The 25,887-nt window shown below is 55.1% G+C and overlaps 7 protein-coding genes across 7 annotated transcripts; 4 read left to right on the forward strand and 3 right to left on the reverse strand.

The window, feature by feature from the left end:
- Window positions 1–1,510: 1,510 nt before the first annotated feature.
- UV8b_01078 (uncharacterized protein) lies at window positions 1,511–3,264 on the reverse strand (the record flags this gene model as incomplete). Its single annotated transcript, XM_043138576.1, has 8 exons — window positions 1,511–1,604; window positions 1,935–2,154; window positions 2,262–2,554; window positions 2,670–2,687; window positions 2,765–2,859; window positions 2,919–2,963; window positions 3,069–3,077; window positions 3,178–3,264. 8 exons carry the CDS (start codon window positions 3,262–3,264, stop codon window positions 1,511–1,513), a joined length of 861 nt encoding a protein of 286 aa, XP_042994510.1.
- A 630-nt stretch (window positions 3,265–3,894) lies between these two features.
- Window positions 3,895–4,663, forward strand: UV8b_01079 (uncharacterized protein; the record flags this gene model as incomplete). Its single annotated transcript, XM_043138577.1, has 4 exons — window positions 3,895–3,897; window positions 3,988–4,090; window positions 4,187–4,332; window positions 4,475–4,663. 4 exons carry the CDS (start codon window positions 3,895–3,897, stop codon window positions 4,661–4,663), a joined length of 441 nt encoding a protein of 146 aa, XP_042994511.1.
- Window positions 4,664–4,834: 171 nt separating this feature from the next.
- Window positions 4,835–5,863, reverse strand: UV8b_01080 (uncharacterized protein; the record flags this gene model as incomplete). The annotated part of the gene is made up of 1 exon (XM_043138578.1): window positions 4,835–5,863. One exon carries the CDS (start codon window positions 5,861–5,863, stop codon window positions 4,835–4,837), a length of 1,029 nt encoding a protein of 342 aa, XP_042994512.1.
- A 1,397-nt stretch (window positions 5,864–7,260) lies between these two features.
- UV8b_01081 (uncharacterized protein) lies at window positions 7,261–8,288 on the forward strand (the record flags this gene model as incomplete). Its single annotated transcript, XM_043138579.1, has 2 exons — window positions 7,261–7,718; window positions 7,778–8,288. The coding sequence occupies 2 exons, from the start codon at window positions 7,261–7,263 to the stop codon at window positions 8,286–8,288; spliced, it is 969 nt and encodes a 322-aa protein (XP_042994513.1).
- Window positions 8,289–9,260: 972 nt separating this feature from the next.
- UV8b_01082 (uncharacterized protein) lies at window positions 9,261–14,978 on the forward strand (the record flags this gene model as incomplete). Its single annotated transcript, XM_043138580.1, has 3 exons — window positions 9,261–9,417; window positions 9,519–9,702; window positions 9,755–14,978. 3 exons carry the CDS (start codon window positions 9,261–9,263, stop codon window positions 14,976–14,978), a joined length of 5,565 nt encoding a protein of 1,854 aa, XP_042994514.1.
- A 2,385-nt stretch (window positions 14,979–17,363) lies between these two features.
- UV8b_01083 (uncharacterized protein) lies at window positions 17,364–19,251 on the forward strand (the record flags this gene model as incomplete). Its single annotated transcript, XM_043138581.1, has 2 exons — window positions 17,364–19,122; window positions 19,205–19,251. 2 exons carry the CDS (start codon window positions 17,364–17,366, stop codon window positions 19,249–19,251), a joined length of 1,806 nt encoding a protein of 601 aa, XP_042994515.1.
- A 637-nt stretch (window positions 19,252–19,888) lies between these two features.
- On the reverse strand, window positions 19,889–25,831 carry UV8b_01084 (uncharacterized protein; the record flags this gene model as incomplete). The annotated part of the gene is made up of 2 exons (XM_043138582.1): window positions 19,889–25,192; window positions 25,289–25,831. The coding sequence occupies 2 exons, from the start codon at window positions 25,829–25,831 to the stop codon at window positions 19,889–19,891; spliced, it is 5,847 nt and encodes a 1,948-aa protein (XP_042994516.1).
- Between the last annotated feature and the right edge of the window lie 56 nt (window positions 25,832–25,887).

The following is a 25,887-nucleotide window of genomic DNA, read 5'->3' on the forward strand; positions in this document are numbered from 1 at the left end:
ACTCGAGCATCTAGTCGTATGACGCACAAACACGTTGCAACGACGATGCAATGCACCAATGCACCAATACGTCGATTCGAGCCAAGCCCCGCGGAAGCGCGTTCCACCATGTGCCGGGACAATGCAATACTTGTTGCTGCCGAATGGGAGCCCGTTTTGAGCTTGAAATGGCTCTGGAGCCTGGAGTCCCTTTGACCCTTGATCCAGATGCCAGGCGTCACTCAGGCACCAGACGTTGCATGACGGTGCTGCGTGCTGCATGCTGCGTGCTGCGTGCTGCGCCCTGTTCCCGCTCAATCTCGAGGACGCTGAAAAGGAAAAGGCAAAGGAAAGAAGCAGAAAAAAAATCCTCGTCATGGCCCCCCTCCAGTAAGCTCAGGAGGTCGCTCATCCGCAACCGTTGTGGCGGCCAGCCGAGAAAAAAAGGGCCATCGTGGGCTTTTCTAGAACACCTAATGAGGTTCTCCCTGGGACCTCTGAGGTTGCTCATGTAACCCGGTGGCGAAACATTGGTTATCACGAGGCACGACTTGGCGAAACGCCTCGAATAGCCACCAGGATTCCCACCTTGGAGTGGAGAGCCCCCAGCAAACACTGCCGTTTCCTGCTTCAGCTTCCAGTTCAAAGGTAAAATAAAACAACTTAAAAACACACACAAAAAAGGGGGGGGGGGTGGAAACTAACACTGGCACTGGCACTGGCACTGGCACTAACACTACACTAAAGAAACCCCTTTGGCTGCTACTCATCTGCGCCGGTGCTCTCTTGATACCGCCGTCATCAGAAAACCAGCCTTGGCCACTCCCTCACTCCCTTCATCGTTCAACTTGACCCCGCTTTTGCATGCTCTAACCTTGGTTCAAAAACATCCTTGATCCACCCATTGAACTGAACTGACCCCTCCCCCCTCCCCAACGGAACGAAGCTGTTTTCCTCGTGAGGAGAGTCGTGCCGGGCTCTAGGGTTCCAGGGTGCCGCGACAATGGGGGGGCAGCAGCATCTGCGTCGCGGTACTGCGGAGGCTGAAGCGGGAGGGCCGCGATGCGCTCATCCACCCAACGCGGGAGTATCGGCCTTGTTGTGCTTTTGCTACGGCGGGAGAGGTTCCCTTTTGCGGACCTGGCGCCGCCGAGGGCACGCTCATTGCCGCTGATGGTTGGCACAGCTTGACTTGTCACGTACGAGATGCTTGGGAGGGACTTTTCGAGCAAAAAAAGAAACTCCCCCCTCCCCCCCAAAATAAAAACACAATGAGAGAGAGGCCGTCATTCTCCGAGGACAGGTCTGGGCCCTTTTGCTTTCGAGGGTAACATGTGTTGTTTTGTGCTCCTGGTGCCTAGATACCTCCTACCTACCTATATAACCGAGGCCACATCTGCGAACCGTTGAAATACCTCGCCGAGCTGGGTGAGGCAGCGCCATAAACCAAGGTAATCGGCGTGCACGAGTGCACAATAGAGGTTTCGTGGCGCATTCTACTTCCCCCCAAGACTATTTGTAACAAACGTAGTTAATCATCTTCACCTTCACCTTCGCGTCCGACTCGGCGCCCTTGCACATTCTCTTCCACTTCGGCAACTAGCCCCTCGAGGAATTGCTGATCCCTGCATGTCATGTTAGAACAAACAAGTCTGGCTCTTCTTCATTGTGCAGTGCCAAGGGTCCTTGGTTAACTCATGAGGCTTCCATTTGCTTTTCATTGGACAAGAAGAAGAAGAAGAAAAAAAAAAAAGGAACAACAAGAAACCGGTACCGTGGACGCAGTCTAGTCGTGTACCTAGGTAGGTACACCTAGTTGGTGCTTAGAGGTTCTGAATGCAACCATGCTGGACATCTCTTCCCGTTTGAGGGGGGGGGAAACAAAAGAAAAAAAAAAGAAACGCATAATGGTAAAATAATAAAGTATAAAGCAAAAATAAGCAAAGAAAACATACCTGCCAACAAGCGAGACAGTGTTGGTCTTCTTGCCCCACCGCGGATAACTGCCGACCTTGACTCCTTTGCAGGCAACCCTGGCTGCGAGGTCGGTCAGGTAAGCCGCAACGGCGCTTTCCGGGAGCGGAGTGGATATCAGGACTCGGGTCGTCCCCTTGCCCCCCGGGTCGACAAGTCTCGGCAGCACGTGAGGCTTCAACCCGTCGAGGAGTTGTCGGACTAGACGGGGCGCGCGCGTTAGATGGCAGCCGTTGTTGGGCCCGAGTCTTTGCCAGCGAGCAACGTGTTCGACAACAACAACAACAACAACAACAACAACAACATACACAGCGAGGGCACGCCAGGCAGAATATGGACGTTGCCGTTGACCACCGACACAGGAACCCACAGGCTATCCGACACAAACAGAAACTGGTCGCTGTAGTTGCGCGTTTCGTCCGTGGGCAGTCTGACCATGCGGAGCTTGGCCCGCAGCGCGGGGGAATCGGTTTCCCAGTCAAAGTCCGGGGTGAGCGTGTGCGGCCTAGAGAGCCTCTTCATCTTCTCGAGCCCTTCCTGATGCAGCTTCAGGGGCAGGTCGAAGGCCTTGGCGACAGATTGATACGTGATGTCGTCATGGCTACACGGCCCCCCAGGTCAGCTTGTGGTGGCATTCCCGGATAGAAAGACAGGGGGCAAGGGGGGAAGGGGGAGAACAAGACAGTTGTTTCCTTGGGGCCAGGGATGCGACTCACGTTGGACCGATTCCTCCGCTAACGATGTGCTGGCTCAGCTGAAACTTGCCCTCCGTCCGTGACTGGGTTTGCAAAAGCACGGTGCGGGAACTGACCTGGTCACTACGAAATCGTAGCGGTCGCTCATACGACGGACAGCCTCTATGATGTCGCTCTCGTCGTCTTCGATAACCTCGACCCGTTTCAAGCTCTGACCTACGTGTCAGCACCAATCATCAGCCGGCCAGACGAGACATCAGTAGAGCGTACGATTCCGAGCGAGAAGCACCATTTCGCCACGTACGCCGAGTTTGTCTACTCGGATCAGTCAGCCAGCCGTTGGCACATCCAGGAGGGGGAGGGCAAAGGAAGAAGAAAAAAAAAAGCGTCCGTTGATGCCTTCCCCCCCCCCCGACGTACATCAACCGTCTTGTAGTACAAAGATTAGCAACTGATCAAAGGCACCATGAGTTAAGTACGAAAAAAAAGTAAGAAAAGGAAAGAAAAGGGGTGAAGCGAGGTGGCTCACTTTGCCGCCCAACACTTCGTCGCCTATGACGAGACAAGCGGCAGTCTGGATGGTGCGCAGCGCGTTCTTGTCCTGTCGCGTTGGCATTGTCGAAATCAAGGACGGGCGACGGGCTCTCGGCAGAAGTGACCGCGACGGCGACGAGGCAGCCAGATGATGGATCGCAAGTCGAGACACTCTCGACGACATGGATTGCTGGGCTGGCTGGGACCTTGGGGAGGACGCTTGCTCGAGCGGGCATGCTTGAGGGTCGGGTAGTAGTAGGTCTGCACGTGTCTTTCGGGCTGGTGACCGCGATGCAATGCGAGCTGGCGAGATGCGGCTTCTCGAGGTAGTTGATTGACGGGAAACGGGCGAAGATGGGGGCGGTTGTCTGGGTGCATTACATACAGCATACCTGGTACATTCGGTTCCTGCTATACTCCGCGCTGCATTAGGTACCTGCAATGATCAATTGCTCTCATCAATGGGTCCCCGAGCTTGGCGGGGCTGAGCTTGGAGGTCTCCGACGTGCGGAGTATGTACCAAATCATCCCCCCGTCTCAATGGCAATCAGCTTCAATTCCTTATACCTACCTACACAGCCCGTGCCCGTCCCGTCTTGCATCCGCAAAGGTCGACCTTTTCCACATCGAGGCCTCGTGCGGCTCACCATTCTTCTTTCCGTCCCCAAGCGGCCAGGATACTCAAACTATCAGACCTGACCTCCACTTCATCATGGTACCAGACTCCCCCGGCCCACTATCCTCTACCTGGTCGGTCCGTCGCCCGCCGCATTTCTGACAGACGTGGATTGCTTCATGTTCCCAGGCTTCCGAGTCGAGATTGTACACATTATCCGACGAGACGAGACATCAGCTGCGCAAGTTCCGTCTGACTACTTCCAGAGCCAAAGACCCTCAGGCCGTCATTTGTGCGTCAACCCTTGCATCACCTGGGGCCCTGCACTGCACCTGCAGCCTTGTCGCCAAACTCACACGGCTGACCAATTTCGCCGCCTCGTGACCAGACATGATTGATAAGAACACCCATGAGATTCGGCAGGCTCTAGACGACTATGACGAAGCGAGAGTCTACAAATCCCTTGACCAAGTTGCTGGGGATTTGCCGGACCACGCGCCGCGATTTGTCCTCTTGAGCTACCCTCTGACAACGGTTCGTGTTGGATGCCTCAAGCTGAATGTCCAAGTTTTTTTTTTTTTTTTTTTTTTTTTTTTTTTTTGTTTTTTTTTTCTTTCCTCTTTAAAACCGCTACCCCTCCTTCTTCGCAAAAGCCATGGCTGATGTGCCAAACTAGTCTGACGGTCGGCTGTCGGTTCCATATGTGCTGCTGTACTATCTCCCGATAACATGTAATGCTGAGACGAGGATGCTGTATGCTGGCGCCAAGGAACTGATGCGGTCCACGGCCGAAGCTGGGAGCGTGATCGATATCGAGTCTGCAGAGGACCTGGATGATGTCCCTGAGAAATTGCGCAACAAATGAGCAGGCAAAAATGTAGCTCGCTGTTCCAGATAACTCAGAATCTGTACATTGCATTTTCTTGCTGACAAGACAAGGGAGGGGGGGGGGGGAGGGGGGGGAATTTCCCTACCATCGGGCTGCACGTACCTGTTCCACAGGTTCCTGCTTCTCTTGCCTTTCTCGCCGCCTTGTCTATTTATCGGGCAATACGCTACTGGAGTCCAGATTGAGCTGTTTAGCCATGTTCTTGACCACTTCTTGAAACGCCAAACACGCCGGACTGTCAGGGAACGAATCAAAGAAGCTCTCTCCGTAGTCGCATGCCATCCGGATTCTCGGATCCAATGGGACCGCACCCAAGAAAGGAATGCCCATCTCGTCCGCGAGCCCTCTGCCCCCGCCCGTCGTGGGTCTGAAAATCTGGCTCTCTCCTTTGCACTTGGGGCAGACGAAGCCGCTCATGTTCTCGGCCAAGCCGAGTATCCTGATGCCCGCTTTGCGGCAAAAGTCAATCTCCTTCCGTACGTCCAGCAACGAAATTTCTTGGGGCGTAGTAACCAGGACAGCGCCGTCGATGCCGCTCTCTTTCAGGAACGAGTTGACGCTCAAGTGCTCGTCGCTCGTGCCGGGGGGCGTGTCGACGAGCAAAAAGTCCAGGTCGCCCCATTCCACATCCTTCAGAAACTGCTTGATCAGCCCGTTCTTCTTGGGGCCCCTCCAGATAACGGCGTCGTCCCGGTTGGGCAGCATGAACTGGATGCTCATCACGCCGAGATTGTCCATGACCCAAACCGGCGACCAGCCCGTGCCGCTGACGTGGATCGTCTCTTGCTCCACCCCCATCATCTTGGGGATGCTGGGGCCGCATATGTCCGTGTCCATGATGCCGACGTTGCTGTCGGGGTTTGTGGCAAACGCGTGGGCCAGCAGGGAGGTGAAGGTGCTTTTGCCCACGCCGCCTTTGCCGCTGAGGACAAGGATTTTGTGCTTGACGTCTCGTAGGCGAGCCGATATCAGGGGAATGTCGGGATCGGGTCCCTTGGGCGCAGAAGCGCAGATGGCCTGGTTGGGGCACCCGGCGCAGGAATCCGCTTGTCCGGCTTGTTGCGACTCTGGACCAGGACAGTGTTCGGGCTCCGGGGCGACGAGTTGAGGTTTTTGTTTCATGGGGTTGGCGAGAACTTCAGCCACAGGCTCTGGCTCTTCCAGGGACGGCGCCATGGTTGTGGGAGCCTGAAATATAGACGGGCAGGGGGGGGCAAAGAAACTTTCGGCGAACAGAACAGGGCAGAAGGGGGAAGAGGTCAACTTGTTTTTGCGGCAGCTGTGTCATCTAGTCGGTCGGAGAGGCAGGAGTAGTGGTGCAGTTCAAACTTCACGAGCGAGAGGCCGTTCCCGCGTCGCATCTGGACGCTGAATAATGCAAAAGTTGGGCGGATATCGAGACTGGACACTACCAGATGTATGTCGCCATTGGACAAGCCCACTACCTTAGGTACCTTATGTACCTAGGAACAGGTACTCACAGTGACACTGTGCTATGCTGCCGCCTCGCTTAGGCATCTAAAATCAAATAAATACCATTGACCAAACCAGCCTGGCAAGCACAGATCGCAACATAGTAAAGCAGCATTACGTCAATGATTGCACAATCAAAAGAGACATTCGCCCGGGGTGGCTTGTTCGTCTGTACGGAGTACGTAGTCCGACAGACTCTGTCTCACAACGCGCCCTACAAACCAAAGCCTCATCGAACACGTGTGTATAATGCAAAAAAAATTTATAGTCTTCGATACCTTGTTCGCAAAATGGTTGACCATATAAGAAAGACAGACTTGGTTACAAAAGGGCGGCCGTAGCAAGGAGAAAAAGAAAAAAACAACACAACGGCACAAAGGGTAAAAAAGGTTCCAGGGGGAGTCGAACCCTCGCTGGCGGAATCAGAATCCGCAGTCATAACCGTTAGACCATGGAACCGATTGAAGTGGTTGACCACTTCCCATGGTAGGTTGACACGTTCAGACGAATTGACTTCTATATTGCCACACTACGTAATCCATCAGATTCCAGACCCACCTTTTGGAAATAAACTTGGGCCCCGCGAAAGTGCTCGGTATATTCCGCAGGGCTAAGATGCTGTAAAGCACCTTCGCTGAACTCTCAGATGAAGCGAATCATCCGTGAGTATAGGCTTCAAATTTCTTTTACGGCTAGGAGTGGTCTCTGCAAGCTTAACAACGGCAGGTCAAGTCAAGTGTATTATGTAACGTTGAATACAAAGGCCCAAAAGGAAAAAAAGGCTTCTGTTATGACTAGGTACCTACTCCGTGTACTCCGTACATCCCAGGTACCCTCATTTTCCTTATCCATCATTGGCCAATATCCGGAAAACCCCTCTTGCTTCATTTGCAGGGAGCAAGTTGACTGACAACATAGCAATAGCACCCCACCTAAATTTTTCTTCTTGGATATGGTGAAGCCCGAGCCGCTGGACTGACAGTCTTGAAACGTCTTTCCATTCCAAATAAAATCTTCAAGAACCAGAAAAGAAAAAGAAAAAAAAAAAAACAAGCCAGTCGCTCTCTTTATGGTCTTTCTTCGAGAAAAAACAAAGAAACATGTCCGACAGCACAGTTCTAAAGTTGCGAGAGAGCCTTTGCTCAGAGTCGACCCCACTACCTGTTCGATTTCGGGCTCTCTTTTCATTGAAACATGTTGCGACTACTGGTGAGCCTGCCACTGCCGTCGAGGCCATCGAGGCCATCGCGGCTGGCTTCTCGTCGCCGTCGGCACTTCTAAAGCATGAGCTGGCGTACTGTCTTGGACAGACTAAGCATGATGCTGCCATCAAACCGCTGAGAGACGTTCTTTCTGATTTGCACGAGGACGCCATGTGCAGACACGAGGCGGCGGAGGCTCTAGGTGCGTTGGGCCGTGCCGAAAACTTGGAAATCTTGAAATATTTCCGCGATCGCGAAGGCGAGGAGTTAGTGGTTACCGAGACATGCGAGATAGCCATTGACCGTATAGAATGGGAGAATTCCGAAGAGCGCAAGCAGGAAAAGTTGAGGCACAGGTAAAACACATTGGCCGTGCTGTTTTGTTACTTTTCGATGATCTAATTGAGGTTTCTAGCGACTTCGCCTCGATCGACCCTGCTCCGCCTCTATCCGAGTCCGACAAAACGGTCGAGGAACTTGAGCGGACTTTGATGGACACCGCCCAACCATTGTTCATGAGATATCGCGCCATGTTCGCCTTGCGGGACTTGGCTTCGCCACCCGACCGCCCGACCGCAATTCCGGCAGTCCTTGCTCTTGCAAAGGGATTATCCGATTCTTCTGCGCTGTTCCGCCATGAAATTGCTTTTGTCTTTGGCCAGCTATCACATCCAGCTTCAATACCCGCCCTAACTGCAGCCTTGAGTAACATCGAAGAGGCGAGCATGGTGCGTCATGAAGCTGCTGAGGCTCTGGGAAGTCTCGGGGACGAGGAGGGCGTAGAAGAGATTCTAAGACGCTTTCTTCACGATGATGAAAAGGTGGTCCGAGAAAGCGTCATTGTTGCCCTAGACATGGCAGAGTATGAGCAGAGCGGCAATGCTGAATATGCGTTGATCCCGGAAACCGCTAGCGCTTCTGCGTAAGATGACGATGCGAAGCATATAACACAGCTTCGACACTGAAACGAACACGCCTCGATTGTCCTCGTGCCAGCTGAGCATGAAAAGAATTGAAACAAAGTAAGCAAGCGCAAACATGATTCAAGAACACGAGTGTCGGTACTCGCAAATTGTAAATTGTAGTTAAGCCTTCATCTGCACCACGTATTGCATATTGGAGTACTCGACTTCTTGTCTTCCGCAACTAGGGCATTGTTCTTGTACAGTGCTTTCGGTTTGCGCCGTTTGCAACTGGTGGCGCTCGACGACTTGCATCATTGATTGCAGTTTTTGACGCAGAAAAGACGGTTTCAACAGTGTGGAAATGACCTTTGATCCCGCGTCTATGATGGAAAACAAAAGCAGAGTTAGGTAAAGGTGCAGCATGGCTAAAAAGTTGCTCCTATTGTCGCGCACCTTTGTTCTAGGCTCCGCAACATCCACACTTTAATAGTTCCTTTTCGTTTTCTTTACGGAGTAGTGGTACATACATAGGAAGAAGGGAGCCGCTCGACGCCATTGTGCATCGTTTGGAGGAAACACTGTCAAATTCTTAATCCTGTTATTGGACATCGGAGGTACTTGTGGATCCTCTCCAGACTCCCGTGGCGCTAAGTCACTGACTGGTTGGTCGAAAGGGTTGGAGGTTGTTAGCTGCCCTCCTTTGCTGCCTGCCAAGTGCAACGTCACAAGCCTTCCAATCCTCTCCTCTAGTCTCTTCTGCCCTCGCTATCGACATTTTGCTACTGTTGCTAGATATTCGGCGCATGCAATCGATTCTCTGCCAAGTCATGGTGAAGCGATCTTATTGATGGATGGTCTTGTACCTCGCTATACCTTGGTACCGCCAGAACTGCCTGAAGGCGTTGCCTTGCGCCTTCCCTCTTGCGACGAAACCTGACAGCTCCTTCCCTGGACGATGCGTGAAGCCGTGGTCCCATTGTAACGAGCTACAACATGGCGGAAATGGCCTCATACAAGGCCAACGGTTCCAAGAACGGTGTCAAACCGGCTTACAGCCATGTTGCGCTGAATCATGTCATAAATCGACCCTTCACTCTGCAAGAGTGTTTGCCTTACTCTCCGCAAACATCTACAGCTCCATTCTTGCCTGGTGAGAGCTCCTTCCCAATGCGCTTGGGCCTTGGCTACTGTTACTTCTCGAATCCAAGAAACTAAATATGACATCTGCTCGATCCTGACGCCCTAATCCAGATATTATTCCTGATCCGAGTATAGACTCTGGGTCGCCCTCATTGTGTGTTTCCGACCTGTTCCCAACGCAAGATTTCGACAAGGTGAACCAAGAAGCGACTAGTCCCTTGAACGGATCAAAGAATCTAAAGCAGACTGTGGATCATATTTTGCATGATCTAAATCCGTCCAAACGCACTCAATAGTTCGTGATGCTCGAACAATCCGGCTCAAAAACCTGCTAACTATCGAAGCAGCAAGTTTCCGACCGTGCCTCCCGGTGCTCGTACTCTACTACCATCGACCCACCACAGAAGCGTATCTGAGACTTTGTCGCCGGTTACAAAGGCGGTATACGAAAGAGTCGGCAACTTCTTCAAAGCCACCAAACCAAATATTTCCAGCCCCAAACTCGTCAACGGGGATCCGACTTATGCTTCGAATTCATCAGAGCACGCGCAGCCATCAAAGACTAGTGTGCAGCCCATGTTGAGCAATGGACCCTTGCAACCAAGAATAGAAGTTGCCATACCTTCAAAAAGCTCATTCGATCGTTCTTCCTACAACTTGGTTCCGGAAATAGATGCGTCAGATCATCAAAGAATTATCCAACCTTATGACCAATTGGTTGTCGATGCGTTGCAGTATAGCAAATCCAACCCAAAAACAAACACAGGCCAGGTGACTGTCAACGAGACGTCTGGCTTCCGCATAGAGCTGTCAACTGGAGGAATCAAGTCGGATGAATATTTGGAGTACATCGTTGCGCCGGACGCTCCAGAAAACCTTTCAGTGAAGAGAAATCAGAGCGGAATTCTAGGGGAAACCCAAGATATTCTTGGGGAAAGTCTTGATCAACGTCAACGGGGAGAGGCAGCGCTTGACGCTTTAGACAGACTGATGCGTTCCGTCTTCGCGGCCGTGGGCAATGCCCTGGCAATGGAACCTGGCTTAGATCACATTGTCATGTTGACACATGATCAAGAAGCAACCATGACAGCCGCAACACAGCAAAAAGTGCACACAGCAATCCAAAAAGTCATAGACTTGAAAACCTTCAATGCTGTTCCCCTGGAAAATCTTATACGGGTTATGAAACTAGGCGAGGCGAGCTTGAAACAAGCCGACGGTCTCGATATCCGCATTGATGACAACTGGGATGAGGCGGCAGTAGATTCGTGGGTTCAACAATTGAGCGAAGTTGAAACAGCTTTGAAGGCCGCGCGAACGTGCCTGCGAATACTGTCCGGGTGTCGTGAAGACAAGCAACTTTACTCCGAATCTGTCATCAATAAGTGTGTCAACATTTTCAAAGTCGTCACGGAGGATATCGTGATACCCTTGGTTGAGCTCCGTAACTCTGGAAGCTCAAGTGGTCTTTTCAAACTCTTTCAGAAGAACAAAAAGGCAATCGCGTCCGTGTTTGTTTGCTGCCAAAAGCTCTCAGCTCTTTTGGCTGAACTCATTACGAAGATCGAGCTGTCCGAAACAGTCGTAACTACCTTGGAATTTACCGCTTCTAAGCTAATCTTTGTGGAAAACGCATATCTTGAAAAAGATTCAGCTGTTGGAACGCAAAAATTCGATGGAATCCGCTCAGTTGCCATGGTTATGCTGTGCCAGATTTTCGTGATCAAACCCGAGCAACGGCAAGGCATCATTGACGACATCTTGACGTCGTTGGAAAAGTTGCCGGTCGGCAAGCTGAGCTCGAGGCAGTTCAAGTTGGCTGATGGGGGCAGCATACAGCCCGTCTCTGCACTTATCATGCGACTTGTTCAAGCCAGTTCTGGAAGAATCAGAGTGGCCAGCGGCAACGTCAACGGCACTAGTGGGCGCTCCTTGGATGCGGTCGCGTTAGGAGAAGATGACGAAGACGGCCAAACATTGCAAACGACCCAAGCGAAGACTACAATCTTGAGCGAGGAACAGGGGGCCCAGCAGCCGGCACTGGCCATCCAGGAACTGGAAGCTGTCGCTGCGCCCTTGAATGACACGGCCATGCGGAATGCCTCCTATGTTATAAATTTCATCGTTAAGCGAGCCATGGGATCCACCAAGTCCGGCGATACCCCGTATCGCAACCTTCTAGATTTGTTTGTTGATGACTTCACGACATGCCTCGACTTGCCGGATTGGCCATCAGCAGAGTTGCTTTTGCGGTTGCTAATGGTCATGATGGTGCAACTATTTGAGGCCCCAAAAACAGCGGCGCCAGCAAAGAACATGGCTTTGGAATTGCTGGGTACGATGAGCGCTGCTGTTTCCCGTCTACGTTCCCACGTAAAGCGGACTGCCACATCCCTCGAGAGCGGTGACGCTACGACGGAGTATGCCAAGTATCTTTCTGACTTGGCTACACACTGCCTCGAGCAGAGAAGTCCTATGGAGCATATTGTCGCCTGGTCTGGACCGTATCGTGGTGCACTAGAGTATCTGCAGGGTAAAAGCTCGGATGACCCTCACTTGTCAAGCGCCATATCATTTCTGATTTTAGATTGGGCGACCAGAATTCACGTCACGTACGACAACCTCGAGGAGAGTGATGGCGAACGAGATAAGGAACTCGGCCGTTCTGCTTACAGACTACGAATGATGGTAGAAGACCGCAACTGGCTTTCCAGCGAGTATGCTTTTAAATCCGTGCCGCCAAACCTTGCCAAATTTGCCTTCTCAATCCTTCTGCTGCGGTCTCCCTTTTGCGAATCCTTTGGCAAGATTGTGAATATTCTCTTGGGCTCCATGGCTAGTGATCAAGCGACGGTACGCAGCAAAAGTCTGAAGAGTGTCAATCAGGTGCTCGAAACGGACCCCTCCATTTTGGACAGTGACTCGACGGTCATTCAACTTATCTTGGACTGTGCGAGTGACTCTTCTGTTCAGGTCAGAGATTCCGCTCTAGGCTTGCTGGGAAGCTGCATAGGGATGCGGCCCGGCTTGGAACCGAACCTTACGCCGAGGATTATAGATCGCTTTCAAGATGCTGGGGTTGGTGTGCGAAAGCGCGCAATGAAGCTTGCTCGTGACATTTACTTGCGCAACCATGGCAAAAGTTTGCGCAGTGCCATTGCCAACGGGCTGCTTCGTCGCGTCCAAGATCCGGACGAAAGCGTGCGGGATCTAGCTCGGCAAATGATTGAAGAAGTGTGGTTTGCGCCATTCTATGCCAACGAGAATACCGCAAGTTTCGAAACATCCTTGACGGACCATGTCTCCCTGATCATCCAAACTGTTAAAGCTGGTACCGTGACTGAAGTTCTGGACAAGGTGTTTCAGGCCATCCTCAAGCCTCAGAACAAGTTTGCTGAAAACCAAGGACCCTTTAACGTGTGCTTGAGATTAGTCGGAGTCATGTTTGGATTGCTTGACAACCCCGAGACGGAGGATGCCTCGGCACCCTGCGGCCGTGATGCTTTGCAGGTTCTCACAATTTTCGCAAAAGCAGAACCAAAACTTTTCAACCTCGAGCAAATCAAGCTTCTGAAATCCCAACTGTCCAGTTTTACTGGCGCAAACGAGCTGGTTGCTTTCAGAGCCGTTACCGTCATATATAAGAGAGTGCTACCACAACTTCCCACTCTACACTCGGAGTTCCTATCAGAGGTCAGATTGCAACTTCTGAAAGGGATCGGGAAAATCTCGTCCCGTGGGGCACTGGATGATCTAATTGCTTGCTCCCACACGGTCTGTGAACTCCTGAAGGATTTTGCACCACTCGGCAACCTCGTGGCATCAAGCTTACTGGCGATCCAAAGACTGATCAAGGCGCCCCTGGACCCTAAACGGCTTCATCTCGTTGCCGCCTATTCCATTATTGTGGGCAGTGTGGGCAAGCACTGCGACCTGGACAAGCAAGTCCACATCTTCAGAGACAAGTTCCCAGGCTGGAAGGGCGATTCGGTTCCAAAATTGATTGTCGATATTCTTTCTCCGTTTGCTTCCCCCCAGCAGCCTTTGGAGGCGCGGAAAGCGGCGATAGAAGCCATCGGACTCGTGTGTCAATCCTGGCCCCGGAACTATGTCCTTGCGAAGGTTTACACGGCTTTTCAACAGGTATTTCAAGACAAATTACCTGCGTTGGAGGCGCTGATCCTCAAATCATTCAAAGAATTTCTCGTGACTGAGGAGAGACGGTCGGAAGCAGCAGCTGAAGCCAATGTTAAAGAGAAGAAGAAGGAGCTGACTGTCATGGGGGGGACGAGTTTTGACGACGTGGCGAGCGCCACCACGCAGCGATTCCTTCAAGACATTACTCGAATTGCCATGTCTAGTCAGGATGAGCACGCATTTCTGGCCATGGAAGTACTTGGAAGCATCAATCGCCAAGGCTTGACACATCCAAAGGAAATCGGCGTCACCCTGATTACTCTTGAGACATCTGCCAACAGGAAGATTGCTGAGCTCGCGTTCATGGAGCATCGTTCGCTTCACGAGAAGCACGAAACTGTTGTGGAGAGAGAGTACGTCAAGGCGGTGCAGTCAGCCTACAATTACCAGAGGGATGTGGTGAAGGATTCACATGGAGCTACCTTGGATCCTTTCCAAGCCAAGCTCCACCTCTTGATGGAAGTTTTGAAGATAAGCAAGATGAAGAACCGGCAGCGATTTCTGGAGAAGCTGATTGGTCAAGTAAACTTTGACCTGGCGAAACTGAGTGCCAAGGAAGATGTGCCACCTCATGTCGAATTTTCGCGGTTCATTGCAGAGAACCTTGCGTTCTTTGAATACCAGACGGTGGGAGAGCTGCAGACTACAGTCAATGCCATTGAGAAGATGGTGACGGGCACAGGGGCCACAGTCGCTCAGGCGATAGAGTCGGAAGTGTTCAACGTCCGGATGGATGTCGAAGAGGCGGAGCAGGCGCGTGCAGTGCCAGAAGCTGACGATCCGGCCCCTAGCTTGGCGGATGGATCGCAACTCGAGGCACCAGCTTGTTCTGTTCGGGCGCCTTTGCTCTCCGTGGAACCAGAGCGTCTGCGGCAACTCACTACCGCGTCCATCATTTTGCTCTCGCTATGGGAGGTCCGGACTTTTTTGCGCCGACTGTACGGCATGGGCACGAGTAGGCACGACAGCCGCGCGAAATCCGTGGCAAAAGATCTAAACAAGACACCAGTGAAGGTGCAGGGCGTGCACGGAACGAAGGTTTGGGAAGAACTGGTGTGTCACATGAACGGGCTGGTCAACCAGCAATGCATGGCGGACAAATGCAAAGCTTTTGTGGAGTTGATGAATGTTGACAAAGAGTTCAAAGTGGCGGATGAAGATGATGGCATGGACATGGACGGGCCGAGCACGCCAAGCGAGGGTGACGAAGAGGAAGATGGAGGGGACAGAAGCCGCAAGAGAAAAGGAGCAGGAACACCTGGGGGCCGGAAGAAGAGGGCGCGTTCAGGCTCACCGGTACGCAAAAGGGGCCGGCCGCGGAAACAAAGCGCAGACCGGAGCGACGACGACGGGCTTGACGGCGGCTGGATCTGACCGGCAAACAGAAGAACGAATGCGCGAGGAGATCCGGGACGAATTCTACACACACACACACACACACACACACACACACACACACACACACATATATATATATATATATATATATATATATATATGTATGTATGTATGGATGTATATACAAAAAGGGGTGTATACTTGCACGCTGGGATTCACGCGCTCGATTTATCGCCATGATGACTCGGATCAACCATCGGACGAAGAAGGACTAGGGTGGCGTCTGGAGGAAAAATTTTGCTGGTCTAGTTTTTCGCATCTTGCTCTTTTGTTTTGTTTTACTTTCTACTTCGAAAGATACCTGAGCATGATGGTTCTACATGGCAGGAAACGGGATTTTCTACACTAGCTCTCATATTTGATATACATGGTAGACGAGATGAAATGACTATACATACAGTACGTGCTATAAAAACGGGCTGGTTATCAGGTTAGCTAGCTGGAAGGGGAAGGCTTTAGATAAGCAGACACGAAAAAAAAGAAGAAGAAAAAAATTAGATTTGTTTTCCACTGGATTTGGCCTCGATTGAATGGGCCAAGGGGATGGTTGCACTCGGAACATGGCGAGTATATTATATGCAATTGTGCACATGGTTGCACGATCTGATGCATCCACCCACCACCCACCTTTGCACCTTGAGTCTGGTGATGTTTGGAGCGGTGCGTGAACCTTAGGTACCTACATGTACCTAAGTTGAAGTGAGCGTGCTGGTGCCTGGCCCCTGGCCCCTGGCCCCCTGTCCCCCTGTCCCGCGCCCGTCCACACCCACCTACCCACTGGGGCGATCCGATCCCAGCACGCTGACCGTGCAGAAGTTGAATGTACTTGTACATGCCAGACCCGAGGCCCAGCCAGCCGTGCTAGGACCAAAGGTTGCACTCGCACTGCACGGTGGCACGGCCAGCGCCTGTGTGCTTCACTTTGAACAAGACCCCTTTTCCCGGCCAACTTGCATCTCTCTTTCTCTCTCTCTCTCTCTCTCTCTCTCTCCCTCCCTCGTTCTGGCCTTCGCTCTCCTCGCCTTGTTGATAATTGCTTTGCTCTCTCTGCGGTTGTTCGCTTCGGCCTCTCCCCTCCTCCCCCCTCCCCCCCCGGTTCGCGCCGGCAGTCGACAAGCCCAGCCCTTGTCATCGCGCAACCATTATCCATCAGATCATACCGGGAAGCGGATGACGTCGTGCCTTGCCAGCAAAAGCTAGCTAGGTAGCTACCTTGATGTTGTTGCCAGGTAACCTGCCACATTGCAAACCAGTTAGACTACATGCCGGGTACCTAACCTTGAACCAACCAGGGCCCGTCCCACATCCATATTAGGTACCAAAGGTACTCAGGTACCCAGGTGCGCCCACCCCCTGGGGACCTGGCTCCTGACTCCTGCGCCCAAGCGGTGCTCGCCGCCTTTGGGCGCCGGTTTGAAATTCCAAACAAAAGTCTGGTCTCAGTCCACACTCGTGAGTGAGTACACGCCCGGGAGCCAACATACATCACAGCATACATCATCGACCCGCCAATTTCCAAGTCTCCCGGCCCAGCGACCGTGTGCGAGGCATGGGCCACTAGCATTGACACTACTACTTACTACATGTACTGTGGCAGGCTGCCCCTGCCCCGGGTTGACCCAGAGTCTGCTTCGCGCCTCCCTTTATTATTGCTGCCGCGTGGTGACTCCGTGCTCGCTCCTTCCTTCCCTTCTTTCTTCCGACCTGACCTCCCAACACATCCAACCACCTCGGAGGCTCAGAGCCACCATGACCTCACGTGAGTAAATCCCATTCTCCCCCCTCCTCCCCCTCCCCCCCCCAGCACTCTGTCTTGTCGGCTTCTTCTCGTTGTTGTTTGTGTTGTTTGTGTTGTTTGTGTTGTTTGTCATGTTTGCGTCTGGTCGTTTCCATTCTTCATTGTTCAGTCCCGTCTCGTCTTGACCATCCATCCATCCCCATCCCCATCCCCATCCCCCCTTTCTCGCCATGCCCAATGATGTTGCTTGCTGCTACGGTCAACCTGCTCCACCCGAGTCCACTCCCTCCTCCCCTTTCACAGCGTGTCGGCGTTTTTTTTTCAACCAGATGACATGACCTGCCGCTGCCATGGACGGTTCAGAATCAAGCTTCTGCCACGCTTCTGCACCCGCAATGGCAATGCGTTGGGTTGCGTTGCAATCAATGCACAGCCCCCCCCCCCCTCCCCTTGGAACACCACCATCACCGTCGCCCGCCCTGTCAAGCTGCATTCCTCACTCTGCCTTGTCCTGGCTGATTGACATCTGTCGATTACCACTACCCTCCCCCCCCCCCCCCCCAGGGATTCTCCATCCGTTAGTCATCATTGCGTCGGCTAATGTTTATCGCGGCTTGTTCGCCATGGCAGTCAATCACTTCAAGAACAAGCGTGCGGCGCACAACATCAACCGGAACAGTGGCGATAATTGGAATCTCTTTCGGCATGTGTCTTGGAGCAATCGGCGAGAAACATGGTCTGGGGGCCAGCTGGAGTCGCAGCGGGAGGAGGCTGGAGGGAACGGCGACGGCCATGACGATGCAGCGCGATTGACTCACGTTAGCACAGCACCGACGACCCAGCGCATCACAACGCCAACCAACCCCTCCAACTCGGACGCCGTCGCAAGCTCCGCCAAGGGCAGCCACGAGGCCGAGATTGCAGACGAGAAGCCGACCAGCCATTGCTCCATCGATGACGCTCCGCTAGGCGGCGTCAGAAACCGAAGAGCTGACCTGGATGGGCCCAGTGTTGCCGCCGACGGGCCCCTCGGCATCCCTCCCGTAACTACTGACGATGACGACAACAACGGCAAGGGAAAGAAGAACAGCAAGCCAGAAAAGGGCGGGATGATTCGACACGTCCAGCCCAAAGAACCCTTTACCGTGGCCAATCAGCTGCAGCGCACCTTTTTGAACTCGTGGATCAACATCCTCATGCTGGCCGCGCCTGCTGGCATTGCCATGCATTACGCCCACGTCGACGGCAAAGCCGTCTTTGTCGTCAACTTCATCGCCATCATCCCCCTGGCGGCCATGCTCAGTTTCGCCACCGAGGAAGTCGCCTTGCGCACCGGCGAGACCCTCGGTGGTCTCATCAACGCCACCTTTGGCAACGCCGTTGAGCTCATCGTTGCCGTCATTGCCCTCAAGGACAACAAGGTGGCAATCGTCCAGACCTCCCTGATTGGCTCCATCCTGTCCAACCTGCTCCTCGTCATGGGCTTTTGCTTCTTTTTTGGCGGCTTGCGCCGGCAAGAGCAGCACTTCAACCACACCGTCGCCCAAACGGCCGCTTCCCTGCTGGCCTTGGCCGTCGCCTCGGTCATTGTTCCGTCCGTTTTCGAAGTCGCCGCGCCGAATGTGGGCCAGGACGAGATCGCCAAGATGTCGAGAGGAACCGCCGTCATCCTCCTCGTCGTGTACGCCGCCTACCTTTTTTTCCAGCTCAAGACCCACCAGGCCGTGTTCAACGAGGAGAGCCAGAAGGTGCCGGCAAAGCCCTGGTCAACTGGAGGTCTGGGATCCGGCGCCGTCAAGCAAGGCCTCGCCATGCCCAGCGGGCTCATGGGGTACGGGATGCCTGCCCAGGACGAGAACCAGCGGCTGTCCAAGATGCTCATGCCCCGCCGCCGCGCCGAGGACGACGAGGACGAGGAAGAGGACCCCCAGCTTCACTTCTTTGTTGCCTTGGGCACGCTGCTGGTCTCCACCGTCATCATCGCCTTTTGCGCCGAATCAATGGTTGGCTCCATCGACGACATTACGCAGGCGGGCGGCCTGAAGGAGGAGTTTGTAGGGCTCATCTTGCTCCCCATAGTCGGAAACGCCGCGGAACATGCCACGGCCGTCACCGTCGCCATCAAGGACAAGATGGATCTGGCCATTGGCGTGGCCGTGGGGTCCAGCATGCAGGTTGCGCTCTTCCTCATCCCTCTTCTCGTCGTCATTGGCTGGGGCATGGGCAACATCAACATGGACCTGAGCTTCGACATGTTTCAAGTAGCCGTCTTGTTTGTCGCCGTCTTGCTGACCAACTACCTAATTGGCGACGGCAAGAGCCACTGGCTGGAAGGCTGGCTGCTGATGTGCCTGTACGCCATTATCGGTGTCTGTGCCTTTTGTGAGTTTTTGACTGCCAGCCTCGTTGTGCTGTTCGCTTGATTGGGATTCGTTTTGTTCCGTGCTAATTTGCGTCGCATTAGGGTATCCCGATATTCAACTTGACAAGGCAAACGGGAAAGGGTCATAGTTTGAAGGCAATTTTTGCACTTTTTTTTTTTTCTCCCTCGGCGTTGGAGGATTTTGCATTGCGAGGCCCGTGATGGCCGCCTCCTTGCGTTGCTCGACTTTTCTACACAAGATCTGCCGTGGCGTAGCTTTTTTTTTTTTTTTTTTTTTCCATTTTCATGTCCACTTCCATTTAATTCCCGTTCTCTTGTCGTTATTCCCCCCTCTTTTGTCCATCTCCATTCGAAACGGCAGCATATGCTCACTCACATGCTGCAGCGCCTTCCTATCGTGCATGAATTGTCCCCCGCTGTTCCCTGCCCATCCCCCTTGGCGGCACTTGATTTCAGTGAGCAAGGGCAAGAATGGTGCAATACCCTAGGTAGTCTCGATTACTAGTGCACAGGCAGCGGACGTTTAAGAAAAAAAAAAAAAAAGGAAAAAGAAAAATATGGGCTTCCGCCGCTCCCACTGTGAAGCCAACGTGGTCTCTAAATATCAAATAACAACTAAACTACATCCGTTTGCCGTGGGCCAGGCAACATGTCATCAAACTGTGCATGCAGACGTCAAGTACAAAGTGGCATCATACTGTAGTTCACGGTGACGTTTGAAATCCAAGCACCCCCCAACACCACCAACCGCCCCCCCCCGGGCCATCATTTCCCCTTGGACCCTAATCCCATACCGTCGTACTGCACGCTGCCTCGTCTCAGAAACGCCATGGGACTGCTCATCCGTATGCTCGCCATGGCGGCTGCCGAGTGCGCGTCCCCCCCGGCGGCATGCCGGTCGCCCAGGACCCCGGGCGGCAGGCCCAAGGAGGGGATGCTCGCCTCGGGCACGGGGTCCAGCCCCGCGAGGGACTGCGTCGTGGCGGTGGATGCCGGCGTGCCGTGCGGTCGCTGCATGCCCTTGTCCAGCATCTCCTTGTAAAAGGCCGCGAGGGCGGCCTCGTTGCGGCAAAAGGCCTCGAGCTCGGCCTGGACGGCTTCCGGCCCCGAGCGGGCGGTCGCGGCGCCGGGCTTGCCGCCGCCGCCGCCGCCGCCGTCGGCCGGTCTGGCGACGGGGGAGGAGAACTGGTGGAACGTGGGCCGGACCTGCGGCGAGGTCATGGGCCCTCCGGCGGCCGCGCATTCGGGAGCGCTGCCGGGCACGCTGCCGCCGCCGCCGCCGTGGCTGGCCGCGTAGGAAGAAGCCATCTGGGAGATGCTGCGCCCGGTCCCGGTCCCGGCGAGCGGTGGCTGCGGTGGCGGTTGCTGCTGCTGCTGCTGCTGCTGTTCCGGGTGCACACCTTGGTTGCGGAGCAGGCTGATGCGCCTGTTGCAGAGCCTGTTGGCGAGCACGAGAAAGTTGCCCTCGTCGGTGATTTGCGCAAGCAGCGCGCCGGACCGGTGTATGTACTGCGTGTACAGGAAGTCGGGCTTGCCCCACGAGTAGCGCACGTCCACGTCGGCGGGGAAGTTGGACGCCGCCTCCATGTCGAGCACAAAGTCGAAGCTCTTGAGGATGGCCGTCTGGTAAAAGTTGTTGCACGGGCCGGCCTGGGGCCCCAGGGAGTTGGGGTCGTAGTAGGCGTCGGGGCGCTCGGCCGGCGGCGGCAGGGCCAGCCGGATGGGGTACGGCTTGCGGAACGGGTTGGTCTCGGTGATGCGGCACGCCTCGCGGATGGGGACCTGGACGAGCCGCAGGCCGTACTGGCTGGCCTCGCGCTCCCAGCTTTCGACGGCGTCCTCGACCAGCTTGGACGTCGCGCTCATCCAGCCGATGCGGATGTGGTAGCAGCTGTCCGGGTTGTGCAGCCGGTCGTAGTGCAGGTCGATGCGCTCCGGGCGGTACGACCTCTTGCGCGGGTCGACGTCGTACCGCATCATCTTGCTGAGCGCCACGCGGGGCCGGTTCTTGAACGTGAACACCCCCGCCTGCTGGCTGGAGCTCGAGGCGGGGCCAAACGAGGCCGGAGACTTGCCGTCGCCCGCTGCGGCTGCCAGCGGCGGCGGCCGGGAAGCCCCGACGACGCTGGGCCGTGGGGAGTCGCTGCCGCCGCCGCCGCCGCCGTCGGACAGCGCGGGAGCGGGTGACGAGACGTCGCGCCGGCCGCCTCCGCCTCCGCCTCCGCCTCCGCCTCCGCCTCCGCCTCCGCCTCCGAACCACCCCGGCCGTGGTTTTGCGTACTCTGGCGCAATCTGGTAAAAGTAGTTGCCGTCGCGGAAGTTGTGGCGTCTCTCCACGTGCATAAACAGCCCCCTTTCCTTGTCGGCTGGCTTGGTCTCGGCCGCTTCCTTGTCCCTTGCGTCGCTGGGTACCATCAGCATGTTGCCCAGCTCTTCCGCTTCTTCCCGGCTCTCCAGGTCTTCGAAATTGTCCAGGAGCCAGGTGGTCATTTCCGACCCGATGAAGCAGGCGCTGTGCAGCCTAAGATGCCACCGGCGGTTTCGAACCGGCGCCCCGCCGCTCTCCACCGGCTGTTGGATGGCTTCCGCAAGCGCTGCCAGGTTGAGATTCGCCTTGTGGAATCGCTCCTTCCTGGTGACGAGCTGCCCCTTGCGGTGCGTGGCGTCCATGCTCTCCAGTATCGGCAGGGTCTCGAGCTCGGCGGCAATCACAACCGATGCGTCTTCCGTCTTGTACACAATGTCCAGCAGAGACCGTCGCTTGGCAGAGGCTTGGAACCGCCGTTCCGAAGGCGGGGCGTATCGGTTGCGCTGCCAGAGCTGAGCAAGCTTCTTGATGCCCTCGATGCGAAGTTCTTCCGCGTTGTCGCCCGTGTGGATCCGGGGAATCGACGGGTGCCGGGGGCTGAGCGGGATCAGCACGAATCTCGCCCGCCAGAACCGCAGACTGTCCATCATCTCGTCGTAGTGGCCTGCGAGGTACGAGTCAATCGTGTTCCAGCTCCTCTCCGGTTTCGGGGTCATAATGTCAATCGAGCGGGTCTCGTATTCCGAATCCAGATTTGTCCTGATCGCCGGCCGGTAGGTTGGATGGAAGCTGTCGGACTCGACCGTGGAGTCGGTGGGTTTCCGCAGGTAAATGTTGACCTCAACCTCGGTGCCGTTTACGCACGACAGCTGATGGATCGTGTTTCCGACGGACATGAAGACGCTTGTGCCGTCGTCCAGCGGTTGGTCGCGAGAAAAGATGTCGGCAATCTTGACGACCTTTTGGCCAAACGCCCTGGCCACCAGAGGGCCTACAATGGCTTGGAAGCCCTGGGAGAACCGCATGCTAATCAGCTCCTTCATAAACTCCTTGCGAGACTTTGGTTCATCGACCACGTCGTCGTCCATGTTCTGGTCGATGTTGTACGGATGCCGCTGATACTCTGCGTCGAACTGAGCCTTGGAGGGGAAGTACTCCGTCGTCAGTGGCACAGCGGCAGGGCAGCACAGCGTCTTCCATTTCTGCACCTTCATGTCCGAGGTCCGAGGGAAAACATGCTGCCACCGGCTGTACAAGACAGTGTCGTCTATCCTGTAGCTCTCGGGGTGGGAAGGATTGAGGAGCGTCAACCAAGGGTTGATGGCCCTCGTGGGAGACAGGGTGGACGGCAATTCCGGGACGACGCCTGCCCTCAGCTTGCTCGTGTACACCTTCTGGGCGTCCTCGGCTCGCAGGGCGTTGGAGAAATGCACGTCGCTGTCCTCGTGACGTTTCTCCCGGCGGATACCTCGGCCTGCAGGTACGATTGGCGGCAGCTCCGCCTGAAACTGACTGGCTGCGGTGCTTGGCCTGCTAAAGGCATCCCTGGAAATAGGGATGCTTGGCGTTGCGGGCATTGCCCGGGCGCCAGGATCGCTCGTCTCCGACCTCTGCATCGGCCCAGCGACGGATGATGCGCGGTTCCTGATGGTTTGCGGGGTTGACGGCCTGACTTCTGCCAGTGAGCGAGGATTGGATGGCGGCCGCAAGCTGTTCGATGACAGGACAGCAGCAGCACTCACAGTCTCGACCCTAACCTCGGCGGCGGCTACCTTGGGCGCTGCGATCCCGAAGCCACGATTCCCGAGACTGAACTGGCGCATGAACTTTGGCGGTCGGATCGAGGGTGCTTTCTTGCCGGTGCCACACGGAGGTTCGGGCCCAGGCTGTCGAGCAGTCGGCAGAACCGGCCTTTCGACATCTGCGGCCGCAAGCGACGCCTTCCGGGACGACTGCGTATGAGCGGCGGCTCTCCGTTCTGGCAGGGACGTCCCAAACGGACCGGCGTCGTCTTTTGTTTGCTGTCTCCGACCTGAATCATCAGGTTCTGTCTTGTGTTTTGATGCTGGGTGGTGGTGATGGTGATGGTGATGGTGCTGGTGCTGGTGCTGGTGCTGGTGCTGGTGCTGGTGCTGGTGGCGATTTCTTGTCAGCTTAGCCTTTGCGTCGTCGTACTCTCGTAGGTTCTTCCAGAGGGATTTATCTGCCATCCGAGAGAACCTGTCGGGAACAAACTTCTGGAAGCCGTAGACAGGGTCGAACAAAGCCTCCGGAGGATGCTTGGGCGGCATATACACCACCTCGCCCAGCCGCTCCGCACGCCGTTTTATCATGGCATTGGCCTGCACCTGCTGCGCAGGATAGTTCGGGTCGGTTTGCAGCGGAGCGGTTTCAATTTCGTTGGCGTCCAAAACACTTCGCATCTGCAAGTCATACATTCTACACCTCACCTTGAACCGGGATGCATCCTCCTGCTCCACCCGGTTCGATACGGTCAGCGCAATGCCGGCATAAGACAGAGATTCTTCCGATGCGCCGGTCCAGAACGAGACGTGTAACCACTGAGGCAGGGCGTAGCAGTACTGCTCGCTGGCTCCCATCAAGGCCAGGGTCTCGATCCTACCTGCCAGGTTGAAGGCCTTTGTCGGCGAGAACGAGCCAGACAGTGACTGGTAGCTCCCAATGACGGGAGTGGGTTGATTCGGGGTGCTATCACGACTGTGGAATGACCTGGACAGCAGAGCCGTCCCCTGCCCTCCCCGACCGTCTTCCGAGTACTGGGGGTTCCGGTACTTGAACAGGGGCGCAGAATGCAGCGGCATGGCTCCCATGCAAATCAGATCTATGCCGATGCCATTCCCGACTAGCGCCTCGGTGGTCCGCTGCAGTGTCCCGTAGTCCACCTCGAAAACGCCGGGACCTGGAGTGATGACGACGATAGATATTCCCGTCCGAGCCAAGTCTCGGTCGATGTAGTCGTGCGCGAACTGGGAGGCCGCCAAGTTTATGGCTTCCAAAACGTTGCCATGCAGAGCCAAGGACGATTCAGCTTTGACGGGGCTGGGCACCCCGTCTTTCCCACCGTCATCATCCTCGCTCGCCATCTGAGCGAAAGCAGCGACGGACTGATGGTGCAGGCTAATGTCCCGCCGGAAGAAGTTGAACTCCTTCTTCAGCTGGTGGAGAATCCGTGTCCACTCACCGCTCGACATCTCGCTGACCACGACCCTGTAAAAGTCCTTGTACGGCCGCCGGACTCCCGAAGGTTGGATCCCGGTGTAGTAACCGTGCAGCAGAGAGCTGTAGGCGAGGTCTGCGCTGATGCCGGTGTCGTATTCCACGCGGGCGAAGAGAACTATGCTCACGAGGTGCTTGACCTTTAGCATTTCCCAGCGCTTGAACAGGGCTGGCAGGAACCCGTTGACGACTTTGTTGAACATGATCTCCCCCGAGGTTTCGGAGTCAAAGTCCCACATTTCTCGCGCCATTTGGATGAAGAGGATGTACTTTGCGGATTCGCTCCGGAATATCGGCCGGGTGTCTCTGGCAAAGAAGGCCGAGTGCATGGTCTGCCCATTGACGTAGACCGCGGTGACCTGGGCTTTGATGGTGCCGAGGGAAAAAATGGACTGGCCTTTGTACACTGTCCGCTGGGTCAGTTCTCCAACGGCCAGCCTCCACATATCGGCCCGCGAGAGGTACTGATCCTTGAAGGATATCTCGACATGTGTTGCCTCAACGGCGGGGTGGTCCTTGTCGACCTGGAAGGGGCAGGCAGGCATGCCGGGTTAGCAGAGCGCACGGCCGAAGCTTCGGGGAGCTCGCACCAGGCTTGTTTCAGCAAACAATGGACTTACCGGCCGCAGAAGCACATGAGACCTCTTCTTAAACCCAAACGCATCGGCAATGTGCCTCGCGAGATGCACTTCAATGTCGGGGTATCGGTTCTTCATTTCCTTGGTCATGTCCTTGGCCACGAAGATGAAGGTGTGGCCGACGTCGGAATCATGGTCGCCGAATGCGCCAGACACGGACCTTGAAGTGTCGGCGTGCTCATGTGTCTGTTTGTGAAGACTTCCGTAGCCGCCGGCCGCGTTTTTGGAATCGCCCTTTAGAGGCACCAGGGCCATGAGCATGCCGGGACGGACATGGCCGGCGAAAAGGTCCAAGTTGAGAAGCGCCTCGTCCTTGGAGTAGCCGTCGTTGACCAGTACGGAGCAGTATCGCTCCGACTTGCGGCGCTTGTCTTCGCGTATCGTAGAGTGAGTCGAGGTGCTACCTGGAGAGCTTGGCGAGTCGGTTGAACGGCCATCAAAGCTCACCGGGCTGGACTGGTGCAGGTGGGACCAGCGCGGTCGCTTCGGCGGACCCAACGGGGTAGTCCCAGCGAACCGAGACATTGGGGTGACGTGTCTCTCATCTCAGCGCGAGCCGCATAGGGAAGAATATTGGAATA

The sequence above is a fragment of the Ustilaginoidea virens genome, chromosome 1 (genome assembly GCF_000687475.1).
Source record: "Ustilaginoidea virens chromosome 1, complete sequence".
Lineage (NCBI taxonomy): Eukaryota > Fungi > Ascomycota > Sordariomycetes > Hypocreales > Clavicipitaceae > Ustilaginoidea > Ustilaginoidea virens.